Source organism: Paramormyrops kingsleyae, chromosome 20 (genome assembly GCF_048594095.1).
Source record: "Paramormyrops kingsleyae isolate MSU_618 chromosome 20, PKINGS_0.4, whole genome shotgun sequence".
NCBI lineage: Eukaryota > Metazoa > Chordata > Actinopteri > Osteoglossiformes > Mormyridae > Paramormyrops > Paramormyrops kingsleyae.
In genome coordinates, this window is record NC_132816.1 from 1,790,619 (window position 1) to 1,804,359 (window position 13,741).

General features: G+C 40.7%; 1 protein-coding gene across 3 annotated transcripts; it reads right to left on the reverse strand.

Annotated features, from left to right (window-relative positions):
* Positions 1 to 2,196: 2,196 nt before the first annotated feature.
* On the reverse strand, positions 2,197 to 12,591 carry LOC111853466 (cysteine-rich protein 3-like). Of its 3 annotated transcripts, none has more exons than XM_023830389.2 (7): positions 12,474 to 12,591; positions 11,684 to 11,778; positions 9,751 to 9,808; positions 9,050 to 9,190; positions 3,850 to 3,924; positions 2,718 to 2,812; positions 2,197 to 2,510 (listed from the first exon to the last, which is right to left on the reverse strand). In XM_023830389.2, exons 1-7 carry the CDS (start codon positions 12,514 to 12,516, stop codon positions 2,379 to 2,381), a joined length of 639 nt encoding a protein of 212 aa, XP_023686157.1. In that variant the 5' UTR covers positions 12,517 to 12,591; the 3' UTR covers positions 2,197 to 2,378. The 3 variants fall into 3 exon arrangements, with proteins under 3 accessions (XP_023686157.1, XP_023686159.1, XP_023686158.1); XM_023830391.2 differs by lacking the exon at positions 12,474 to 12,591 and adding an exon at positions 5,028 to 5,097 and having other exon boundaries at positions 11,684 to 11,784; XM_023830390.2 differs by lacking the exon at positions 3,850 to 3,924 and having other exon boundaries at positions 12,474 to 12,576.
* Between the last annotated feature and the right edge of the window lie 1,150 nt (positions 12,592 to 13,741).

Sequence of the window (13,741 nt, forward strand, 5' to 3'; positions counted from 1 at the left end):
ACAAGAGGCTCTTACTTAAACTCAAAGCGACAAGTATTTTAGGAACTGTAGCGACCTGGATTGATAACTGCTTAACAGATAGAAAGCAGCGACTAGTTATAAGAGGCACAATGTCACAGTGGGCCTGTGTTCATAGTGGGGTACTGCAGGGTTCAATTTTAGGACCACTATTGTTCCTAATTTACATAAATGATATAGACACCAATATATACAGTAAACTGGTGAAATTTGCAGATGACACCAAGGTGGGTAGTGTAGTAGATACTGAACTAGCGGCTCAGCAGCGGGATCTTGATTTAATTAGTGACTGGGCCGACACCTGGCAGATGAAATTTAACATAGACAAATGTAAGGTACTCCATGTAGGGAGCAGAAATATAAAGTACAGGTATTTTATGGGACCTACTGAAATAAAGGTAGCTGATTATGAGAAAGACCTTGGTGTGTATGTTGATGGTTCCATGTCTCATTCTCGCCAGTGCGGGGAAGCAATAAAAAAGGCCAATAGGATGTTGGGGTATATCTCCAGGTGTGTGGAGTTTAAGTCAGGGGAGATAATGCTAAGATTATACAATTCCTTGGTGTGCAGGTTTGGTCACCATATCTTAAAAAGGACATTGAGGCCTTAGAAAAGGTGCAGCATAGGGCCACAAGAATGATTCCTGGTCTTAGAGGAATGTCATACGAGGAAAGGTTAGTTGAGCTAAATCTGTTCAGCCTCAAGCAAAGGAGACTGAGGGGGGACATGATCCAGGTCTATAAGATTCTAACAGGTTTGGATGCTGTTCAACCGGATAGTTACTTCAGCATTAGTTCAAATACAAGAACTCGTGGCCATAGGTGGAAATTAGCGGGAGAACATTTCAAACTGGATTTAAGGAAGCACTTCTTTACACAGCGTGTAGTCAGAGTATGGAATAGTCTTCCTGATAACGTAGTGCAAGCTGAATCCTTGGGTTCCTTTAAATCAGAGCTAGATAAGATTTTAACAACTCTGAGCTATTAGTTAAGTTCTCCCCAAGCGAGCTCGATGGGCCGAATGGCCTCCTCTCGTTTGTATAGTTCTTATGTTCTTAGGAGTCACGGTTCGGCCTGTTCCACTCAGACAGGAACTCGGAGGACACGAGATGGTGGTATGGGCTGACATTCAATTTATTTTACATTTTTCACAACAGTCGACCCAAGGTGCTTTACATGGGTGTGCTGTGATACATTACATCATTAACAAAGAATAATACAAAAACAGGGAAAAAGGGAAAACCGAAAGAAAAGCCAGATGACAACAGAAGAGAAGAATTAAAAATTCCCATGTAGGGAGAAAAAAACAAAAACCTCTGGGCATCCGAGGTCAGCTGGCTGCCCACCCTCCCAGACATGCTGACATTATTGTAAAAGTGGGCTTTGTTGCTAAAAGCCAGGTGTAAACTGTGGTCAAGGGCAAAGCCACACCAGCCTATCATGGACTGCAGTCACATCCACGAAGTCACTCTTCCATGGGACTAAACCAGGGCCACTGCAGGCAGCATTTGGACATGTGGGAAGGAAGGCAGAGAGCATATAGGCTGACACCATTCCACCTCACCAGAAGCAGGCTCAACAGTCAAGGCGTTATTGGGACGAGCAGACAGCCAACACCACAAGCCGACGCTACATCAGCACAACGTCAGGCCACAGGCAGCAGCGGTCCAGAGGGAGGCTGGTGTACAGATGTTGTGCCGCTTACTTTCGCTCCTGATGCCAACCTCGCAGAGCACCAGACAGCCCGGATGTAAACACCTGGACAGAAACCATCTGACTGCCATGGCCAGCAACATCATCACAACAGGTGAAGTATAGTTCTGTGGCTGATGATTGTGCATGTGATCAGAAGGTTGCTGGTTCAAATCCCAGGGCAGGTTGAATAATATCACTACTTGAGCAGTAGTGGCCCTTGAGCAGGGCCCTTAACCCCAAGTTCCTCCAGGAATGCTGGCACACCCTGCTTTCTCAACAGCATCTGGTAATAAATACAAATCATCAAGCTCTCCTCTAGCAATGGCAGAATCTGCCTTAAGCTGCAGATTAACAGGCCTGGTGTGAACCATCTGACATAGAAAGAGTATTTAAGCAATAGTACAATGTTTATTTTCAAATATTTAATTATCTGCATCAAAAAGGTTTAATATTACTTTAGAAAAAAATACTCCATGTACAAGGTTAGAAATTGATACAATGTATATTTTATTATCTCAAACAAAAGCAACAATCCTATACATCAAGTGTGCAAATTAAGCTAAAGAATTTTTTTTTTTTTGAAAAGGTACACTTAGCATTAGCATTAGCATTCACGAAACATGAGCAGATAATATGGTGATGGATATTATTATGCATAACCCGACTCAATGGTCTGTGACTGCAGCTTCTTCTTTGTCTCTTTCATAGACATAGCAGCCAACATCTCCAATGTTCACCCCTTTTGGCCCAAACAAGTATCCGTAGCATGGTACATGGCAGAAAGGCTTTCCATCATGCTAAACAAAGAAAGAAAAAAAACACACATTACACACATTTGGTAAAACTAATACAAGGCTTCTTTCATGCCAAATTCATGCATCTTCCCCCAGAGGGAGCTTGTTTCGATGCATACGGTTCATAAAGGATAAGTGTTATAAATCAAAAGTGGAGCAAATATTAGTATAAACATTTTATAAACCAGCAAGCCAGAAAAATTCCAACACCTCAGCATGTCCACCAGGGGTCAGCGTCTTCTTACACCTTTCACAGCGGAGACATGGCCGGTGCCAGTTTCGGCCCAGAGACGACACTTTCTCCGCTATGGATCAGAACACAAGAGAGCAAATCATAGCTCCGGAAAGCAAGTTTATCTGAGAAGTGTGCAGTTAATGTGAGAGTAACTTCAGGTGAAGACCTTTTCATATTCTGTAGAAAGAGCTTCTTAATACATTTTAACTTGACCTAAAATGAGGAATTTTCCCAAAGCCTTGATTCCTGAAAGCACTTAGTGCAGGGGTGGCCAATCTTATCCAGAAAGGGCCACAGTGTATGCGGGTTTTTGCTGCAACTCCCTAATTAGATTATTGATTAGAGAACTGATTGGCTGAAGAGTCCTCACACCTGGGTTTGATCAGCTGACCTAAAGGTTATCCCAAAAACCTGCATACACACCGGCCCTCTGCGGATAAGATTGGCCACCCCTGACTTTGTGTCAAGTTTTTCTAAAGTTACTTACTTTCGTGAACTATTTGGCGATGGTAAAAGCTGCTTTTTTCCAAGCAAAATACATTTTCAAACATTTACAAAATTAAGTACCGGGTCTGTAATATTTTCCTTGAAGTCGAGACTCCATGACAGATTTGTGCTCTTAGGAATTTGAGTAGGCATTTTGTCTGAATGTAACCTAAAATCAGTTTAAAGGGGTAAACATAAATGCCAGATGAGGGGATTTTGTGCCCTGGGATACCAACTCCTGTTCCAAAACACAATGGTTCAGTAAAGCTAAGCATTATGCGGGGGAAAAAAAAAGCTATCCCAGGCTTCTGGTTTGAAACTCAACCAAGCTGAAAACATTCAGAAGCTGCTTGTAAGTGTCTGAAACAAAGGATAAATTAAAGAGTAGCCATTTCAACAACGTGTAATTACTGCACTGACCTCAGTCTTACTACAGTATAGAGCAGTGTTTCTCAATCCAGTCCTAGGGGACCCCCAGTCGGTCCATGTTTTTACTCCCTTCCAGCTCCGGGTAGGACCAAAAACGTGGACTCAGGATCCCCCAAGTACCGATTTGAGAAACACTGCTCTAATAGACTGATAACTTAAATGGCCTTTATTTTTCTGCTAGACGTGACATACCAAAGTACACAACCTTTCCACAACCAGGACAGCATGACCTCTCCTCTGCCAAAGACTTCATGCAGGTAGGGGAAACTGAGGGGGGGGGGGGGAGGAAAAAATAGAAAAGACCATATTTAAAATGTATAACCAGAAGGTTTAATTAAATCATCTTACGGCAGGTGCAAGATTAGCTAACGTAAAACAAAATGGCTAATTACGATTTAAGTTTTGTAAAGCTGACAGTTACTTAGAATTCCATATTTCCATGGTCCCTATATACTTTCAATTTTAAAATCCCATACTTTTTCAGACTGGGGGTGGTGGGGGTTGGATGGCAACAGTTGTTGGGGCAAGGAGGATGGTGGTTGCCCCCTCGCCCCAAATGTCGCTATCTTGGTTAATTGACTATCTTGCCTTTGCCAGAACCCCCCCATCAGCCACATCTAGACTGCAATGTTTCTGCTTCCTAGCCCATGTTGAAATGTCAAAACTGTACAGAAACTTTGCAGTTTGCTTTCTGTTCACATTTAGGACACTTAGCCCACCAGTTACAATACCTGGGATTAGCAAACCTAGCATCTCCCCATTGTGAGCATTGTCAATTGGGACGTTGATCTTCAGTGTTTTCTCTGTGCACATTCTGGCACTGGTACCCAGCTCACATTGATGATTTCATCAAAAAAATAATTGAATTCAAATTTTTTGTAAGAAAACATAGTAGAGCAATTTGCCTCTAAACACCAAAATACTTCCATTTTTTCCTTTTCTGTACTTATCCATATTTGGAAAATGCTAAAATCAAAAATTCCACACTGCATAGGAACTCTGTGTTAACACTGCGGTATTATTTGCTAGAATCACATGTGCTAGTGTCTCGGCAATGAGAGGCAGCTTATTAAAATTCCTCACCCCCAACAGCAGCTGTGAGAAAGGCTCACGGCAGACTCCCCAGGGGCTAGAAGGGACGCTGCACTCATGCCAACAATCGCACAGGAATCCCAGGCACCCAGATAAGATGCACTTCACTGAGCCCCTCAATTAGCTTCCAGGAAACGGTGCTGGCCAAATGACGACACACCCTGTGCACCCACTTATCGTCCATCTTAAATTAGCGGTGCACTGGTGTAGAAATTTTGGTCAGTATTAAGACTCAGGACATTTTCGTCTAATATTACTAAGATCAATAACCAGCTAACCTCCACAAATCCACAAATCTTTAGGGAAACTGATGATGTCGGTGATGTCCCAACCCAAGATGCTTTGAATCTGTGTAACAAACATCATATAATGCAGGCAGTGAGACATCTGCAAAGCAGCATTGATTTGGGAGACTGAAACCAGGTTCTAAATGGTGAATGAACCAATGAAATCCCTTGTCCTCCATTACGGAAAATGGCCAATGCAATCAAACAAAGCAATCATCTCCATTATTCTAGTCAGTGATGTGCCAAGGCGATATCAAAGATCAGAACTCGGACAGATACAGGCATTTTTTACTTGATTGGCATCTACTACCACAGCCCAATCCAGCCCACTTAATATCACATGTCCATCTATTTCACGTCAACTGTGCAGATTGTAAGGTTGCACCAGACGGTGTAGTACTGGGATGGCCAATCTTATCCGCAAAGGGTCAGAGTGAATGCAGGTTTTTGGGTTAACCGTTTGGGTCAGCTGTTCAAACCCAGGTATGAGGACTCTTCAGCCAATCAGTCCACTAATTAGTAATCCAATTATTATGGCAAAACCCATATACACAGTGGCGCTTTCTGGATAAGACTGGCCACCCTTGCTATAGTACGGCTGTCGTAATAGCTTCAAACTACAAACTATCAAGATGACCGCCGTGTGGAAATAATTTAAATTGGAAACTCAAGGTAGCTCAACAACCACCTGCAATGTTTGCGATGTCATCCTTTCAAAAGGAGGAAACAACAGAGCGTCATGTAGAACAACAAATCTAATTAGGCACATGCAGAAATATCATAAGGAGGACTGCACTCACATCAGTTGTATGTGTATGTAGAGCTGGGCAGTATGACCAAAAATTTATATTACGGTATTTTTCAAAGTTATATCGGTTTCACTGTATACAACGGCATTTTTTTTTTTTACTATGAATGGGCATTTACCACATTTTACAGGACACATTTTTGCTTTGTTCCCACATTAACTATATTATTTTATTATTAGCCATTGCACCTATCCACTGCCTTAATGATGACATACGGCTAACGTATCTGTTGGCTAACTGCTTATAGATAAACGGCTAATGTTATGGTGTGCGCCGGCCAAGTTAACTATTAAACACTTATCAAAAGTGTTCAGTGTTGCTGAGCTTTACTGACCTCGCGAAATCTCTCAAAAAGACCGGGATGTCAGTCTTTAAGGTGCTTCGCCAAGTTTGATATGGTACTTGACTTTGCCGCCACAACTTTGTAGCACTGTTTACATAGAGGCTTATAGACATCCTTAGCCTTTCCATGCTCGTCTGCAAAATACTTCCAAACAGCACTTTTACATTTTTTTTTTTTTTTTTTTACTAAAACAGCTTGTGAAGTGCCTTCAACTGCAGCATATGCCATGTTCGGCCAACTCGGTATTAGTGATGGGTCGTTCTTGAACGATTCATTCATTTTGAACGAATCTTTAATGTGACTCAGGAAGAACGAGTTGTCTCGTGGGAGTGATTCGTTCAGTCGCGGATGCGCATTTGCGCAACTTCCTATAGTTTCTGTATTGGAATTATTGATTCACCTGTTTCCAGTCTTCGGGTTTGAATCGTTCGTTCATCACGTCACAGCTCCATAAGTTTAACCTATGCAGTCTGAGCTGGAAACAGAATTGATTAGTTCATCTCTCGAGTCTTCGGGTTTGAGTCGTTCGTTCATCACGTGACAGCCCCATAAGCTTAACCTATGCAGTCTGAGCCGGAAACAGTATTGATTAGTTCATCTCTCAAGTCTTTCGAGTCGTTCGTTCTTTTGTCACGTGACCACTTACCGACTCAGTACCTCAGTCAAATACTAACGTAAAATTCCATTTGTTGTATGTTGGATCATATTTAGAAATTATCATAAAATTTTCAAAAATATCTAAAACGCATTTTCTTATAAATAAAAAAGGTCTGTCAATTTCTGTCACTATGATTTTGTTACCGTTTCTTGAGGATCTGTGGTGTGTTATTTTATAAATAAATAATCCTGTTACAAATAAATTATTGATTAATTTGTCCTTTCATTGTCTTTGTCTATCAGTAAACAAACACTAGGCTATATAATAAAATAATCCAAGCCTACAATTACAAAGTACTTATAGTTAATAATCGTACACTATTCTATAGCAGTGTTAATTTTTACTCTAATTTTGAGTTTCCTGGTATAATATTTGTTTTTTCCTATGCAGACTTAACATATTGATCTAATATTTGTATAAAAAGATTGGTCAAAAAGGACACAATGACAAAGTAAAAGCAAATAACATTTTGAATTTGAATGATTAAGGTTAGTTTAAAATATTAAGGTTATGATAACAAACTAAATAATAATAATAATAATAATAATAATAATAAGAAGAAGAAATAAACTATGCACCCGTTTGTAAGGAAGGTTGTAAATTAGTAACTAATTTCTATATCCAGTGCTGTCACGTCACATAACATAAGAATGAACGACTCGAAAGACTCGAGGAATGAACTAATCAATTCTCTTTCCGGCTCAGACTGCATAGGTTAAGCTTATGGGGCTGTCACGTGATGAACGAACGACTCAAACCCGAAGACTCGAGAGATGAACTAATCAATTCTGTTTCCAGCTCAGACTGCATAGGTTAAACTTATGGAGCTGTGACGTGATGAACGAACGATTCAAACCCGAAGACTGGAGAGATGAACTAATCAATTCTTTTTCCGGCTCAGACTGCATTGGTTAGCTAATTGGGCTGTCACGTGATGAACGAACGACTCAAACCCGAAAACTTGTCAAATAAGAGGCGAGGTGAGCGAATCATAGACTAAAGACCCAGGTAAACAATGAATTAATATTTTCTGTTTCTTACAGCAAATTTTTTCCATAGTTTTCCGTAGTTCCATAGTTTTGTCTTGTTTGTAGTGTGATCAACGTTTGTGTAAGCAGTAGATGTGTTAGAGAGGCAACAGGTAACATTTAAATTATATTTTGCTAAAATGAACGAAATGACTCGAAAAAATATTAGTTCATTTTGCTGAACGAGACTCAAAGGTCCGAGTCGGTAAAATGATCCGAACTTCCCATCACTACTCGGTGTGTGTGTGTTAACCAGCGTGAATGTGTTCAGCGGCTATTGAGAGGAGGGGAGGGGCTGCGCGAGTGCGCGTGCACCTGAGCTGTAGCGGTGCTGTGTGAAGTGTGGCGAATGAGGCGAAAACCGCACTGTTGGCATCAATAACGGTGAAAATGAGTATCTAATCAGATCCTAATTTTTAATATCGATTGCTATCTGAGAATCGATTTTTTGACAACCCCAGTGTCTCATTATTTTCAACTCCAGTGTCAGCTATATCTTCCGTTTCTGATCTTTCGCGATACATTATTAGCGGTGCAACAGTGAAAAAGGGCACCCCTTAAACAGTGTCCAGCCTTGCCACTTTCCGAACGTTGTGTAGGCTATTTAAACCGGGATTGCGGTATAAGAAAAATTCATAATAATAAAAAACGATTTTCAGTATGAACCGGTACACATTTAAAACACAAATATTAAAATTAATTTTAATAAAGTAAAACATTTATTAAAAGATCGAATTGAGACTGAAACAGCAGATATAAATATTGAATGGATCGGATCAGCACAACAAAAAAGTGGATCGTGAGATCACCAATTTTGAAGATCTGCTGTAAAGGCATTTTGTCATCAAAGTTCAGAAACCCCTGGTTCTCAGGCTGTCTCAACCGGGAATGTTTGTAACTCTTGGTCACCCCAAAGCAATAGAAGATAAGCCATTTTGTTAATTATTTGTTAGTTATTGGGGTGATTGATCACGATTAAAATGGGACACAGTCTTTTAATTATGACTCGCAACATGTTTATGATTTTATATTAAAACTGGCCAGCAGATTGATCTTTTGTTTTCCACAGAATAAAGAATGATGCAAAAAAAATGATCCTGCTAATGAGCACATATTGTGCGACTTCAATATTGGCCGTAGAGACTCCCCCAATGTTCAGCAAAGCGAGCACTTACCTCTCTTTTCAGTTTTGCTGGTCTGGGCGGAGCTCCAGGGGGTGGTGGGGGAGATGTCAGAAGAGCTGTCCAGTGATTGGTCCAATGGGGTGTTTGGAGGGGTGTCATAAATGTAGGACCCTGCCCCACCGATGTTGACACCTGACAAAAGGCAGGAGCTTAAAATCATACGTCACGTCCAACCCAAAGGAACCACAGCGCTACAAGAACCTCCTGGCAGCTTCATGCCCACAGATATGAGGCTTGGGCCACTTCCCTGATGCGTGTGCAGTAATGTTAAGCTGACAGCCTGGGTAGTTAAATCTGTTGTAAATACCAGTGTTTCTTAACCTGGTCTATGGGGATCCCCAGACGGTCCACGTTTTTGCCCCTACCATTTGGGAGGGAGCAAAAACATGGACTGTCTGAAATCCCTGAGAACCGGTTTGAAACACTCAGCAGCCCTGCTACAGTGGAGGACTTTGGAGAAGCACAAACTGATTTGCCAGAGAGGAAATTCCACAGTTAACAGGGTCATCCAAACTGGATGTCAGTGGGGCTGCTTTCACACAAATTAAATTAGATCTTCTCTAGAAACAGAACATTTGGGGTAATGTGTCACATGTTAAGCTTGGGCAGCTCGGCTCTATGGAATGACAGATTTTCCAGATGCGTTAAATGTGTCCTGTCCAACTGGAAAAGTACAGCAGGAAAAGCCCCACCTTTAGGCCCAAAGAGTGTCGCATAGCACGGTTTGTGACAGTAGGGGGTTCCGTTGTGCTGCAGGAAGGAAAAAAAACACATTACATGCATCACAAATCACAAGCACAAGCGTGCAGGTCAGAAATCATTACAGACAAACCTCATACCAGGGACGGAGTACACACTGCTATCCAAGTGACCTATTAATTAATGAGAATACATTCCTATTCTTGAGTGAGATATCATATGGTCTACTCATGATTCAGTTTGACAGACAAATCAGGGTTCACGGTTCGATACACTCACTATATTCAACAACATTATACTGAAAACAAACTAAGATCTCACAAGTCTGTACATGTACATTTACAAGAAAAAGCTATTGTCAAACCATTTTTTCTTGCAGTTTTTTCCCCTGTATTCTCCAGACTGTGCATTGTTACACCCCTACTCAAGAGGCAGATGTATGATCTTGTCAAAGGGGGTGATGAGATGTAGAGACTCAAATACTTCAGTTTAAAGACCACAAAGCTGCACATTATGAGAATCATTAAAAGACATAGCCAATCATCTCTAATTTCTTATCCTAATAAAGGCCATTTAATGATGCCTTTAAAATCCTCACACACAGACCAATAAACCCACGACACAAACACAATCCCAATGTGCTTTCACAATAATAAAAAAAAAATCCCTTCAGATTTCGACAACTTCCTCCTTTACAAAATATACCAAGTAACGGGAATCGGGGCTCCCAAATGACAAAAAGTGCTGTGCTAAACAAGCACAATGACCACTTCCTGTTTAAATGCACAAATATTTATCATCACTTCATAACCTATTCAGCTCACAATGAACATTGGACCTGCCACTTCAACTGAATCTGACCATTTGGCTGAATTATTGCTATGAATATGAAACACAAACAGTCTGAAGATCTGTCCACAGCAAACAAAAACAATAACCGGAAATACAACCAGGGGGCCATTAATCATATGAAACCTCCTCATAGAGGCAGGAATGTCAACACTACTGATGGCTTAAACATCAGCAAATCAGCTTAAATGGTAAGCACTCAAGCTACAGGAAACGTGAATGTCCACGCTGCCCACATTCCAGGGAGCCTGAGCCATTAAACGTAACTGATAAACAGTCAGAAGCAAACCACAGCATTACACTCATACTCCTGTCAACCCAGGGGGTTATAGCATGTAGGACTGTATGATTCCAACTCAAGGCACCGAGCCTTCACCTAAGTCCACATGCAGATGTAGGACGACTCTCCAGTAAGACAATACTGATTGTTCTCATCCTATTCATGACAGTAACGGGCTATAGTAATAAAACAAATGGCAGCAAAACATGATATTAGGCAAAATGAACGCAATATATCAAACCCATGAGTAATTAGAGAAAAAAAATACAAGATAATTACAATGCATGTTATAATCAGTCACCATCCAGCAGTACAGTTTTGGTATAGTTTGATATGTGAATGGAAGTGCTCCTGTATCAATCAGGAAGAGATGTGTGAACACAGGAGTATTCCATTCCTGCGGGTGTTAAGTAGCGAGGCAGTGAATTTCACACGGGATTATGGGGGATCTCCCACAATGTGACATTCACACTCATCACTACAAGGAGCCCAGCCTATGGACTAGGTTGCAAACACTACTACTGGAAGGAAATTTTTTTGACAATGTCACAAATTGACTAATGATACCAACATGAATACTTTACATCCATGTCAACAATGAGATCGATTCCACCTGCGTTAATTACTTACTCAAGGAGTAAAGCGAGGGGGGGACACAAAAATACAGGCGTTTTCAGCATATTTAAGGAGGTTAAGTGAGACTGGTTACGTGAATTGATGTGGCCGCGGGGCAGTTAGTGGAAGAGCAGCCCCATAGCATCGGGGGAAACATGCTGAACATCACGAACACGCCTTACCTCGGCGTGTCCCCCAGCAGAGAGCGTCTTGTTACAGCGCTCACATTTCAGGCAGAATCGATGCCAGTTTTTCCCCAAAGAGCTCACTTTCTCAGCTAGGATGAAGGAAACAAGAACAACATGTGGATACCAGAGAAAAGGAGAAGCCACAGAAGTCACGCTGGATTTTCCCACGCTGCTGCCGGACTGCAAGCACAGCCTGGGGTGGGCAACTAGGCTAGAGGGTAAAACAACAAACGACCCCCGCCAGCTCCTGTCAGGTGCCATGGCTACAGCTCTTGTGAAAAGCCGCATTAACTAACATGTCAATAAATGGACCATAAAACATTACAACGTAACGTTAGGTTACGGTCTGCAAATTAACCAAAAACGCGTTTTTTTTTTAGCGGGAAACAGACAAAAACAACAAAAACAAATGGGGAAATGAAACACTTTGGTGTCGCCGTACTAATTCAGACTTAAAAAAAAAACTATATAAATGAATGGAATAAAACAACCAAACAGGTTTGAAATGACAAGAATGTTAACATACACTTTAGCACAAAGAAGGATGGTCAACACTAAACCAAGCATGAACACACAGGATGGTAACTATGAAATACCTAAATTTAAGAAATCATGGAGCAAGATTAACTAGCAAAAAAATTGGATAACGGAGAAAAAGCAGGACATCCCATTTCATCGTGTCCCAAAACCATTTAACGTTTAAATACAAGAAAATATCAACTAAATCACGCTGAGAAGAGTTATATGTGCATCCCAAATATATATTTTTAAAAAGGTATCTCACCAAAAAATACATCCTTTTCACATCTGGGACACTTCGAAGTCATTTTCGAACAGAGCCGCAAGCCGGCGTAGCTCCCAGCGACCCGCGGCGCGCTGGCGTTCAACTGTGAGAAAATATAGCCGTGTCCCCGCCCCAAAGAAACGCCGCGCTCCCATTGGCTGGTTCGAGGACGCCGCGTTACGTGTGGCGTGTTTCCCCCTGTCTGATTGGTGGAACACAAAACCGCAACGGCTGCCCCCCACTGATAAGTACGGTTTACGTCAAATTAAATAGTCTGTGGATGGTATATGTTGCCTATGTTTATACTTATACAGTGAGGTAAACATATTACACTATTACTACTGAAGTATTTCTTACACTGCAAGACTGTTCTGATCAGTAGCTATTACAGAATACAATGTTTAGGAAGAAATGTATACATATATCAGTTATTATTGAATTATTATTATTCGATACTACAAAAACACGAACAAAGAATTAATGCAATAGGACTTTTAACCATCCGAAATCGCAGTTTTTCTTCGGGCATTAAAGAGACTATCCCGCATCATGAAAGACTCCTTAATAACCACTTTTCTCGATCCTCCAGATGGTGTAGGACCTTATTTGGCTTATAGCACTCGGTGTTTAACAGTGGTGGGAAAAATATTTTCATTTTATTGAGTTTTTTCAGGTACGTCATTCAGTGAAATACTTATGCACTCATATAAACGTACCTGCCTTTAAAAGTACTTAAGTATCAAAAGTAAAAGGTACTGCACATTCAAATCTATTGATCTTACAAAAAGCAACATATCATTTTAAGTTCACCTAAAACAAGTCTGAATACAGCATTTGAAGGGTTCAAGGTTTTTGTCACGTGCAAGGATATAGTCAGATATAGTCGTTTTTTGTCATCATGTGACCCTCTGACTTTTGACCCTTTCCGCATTTATTTATTTTATAGGGGATTTACAGTTAGATTACAAAGTAACGAAGTACAATTCCGAATTATAATCCTTTAAAAAAAGTACTGTTGTTTTAAACGTATAATTTCAAGAAAATTAAAAAATATTTCAGCAATAAGAGTAAATTTATCCCGTTATTTTTCATCCCTGGTATTTAAGGACAGTTTAATTTCACAATACAACTGCTAAAAACGATCCTCCAACACTTTATTCCCCATGGCCTACCTGCATTTCTCGTACATGTACAGTATAGATGCTTGTCTGTGGTGGTAGTATTTCATACCTACTGTATGTCTTGCATTTACTTGACACTATGATCTG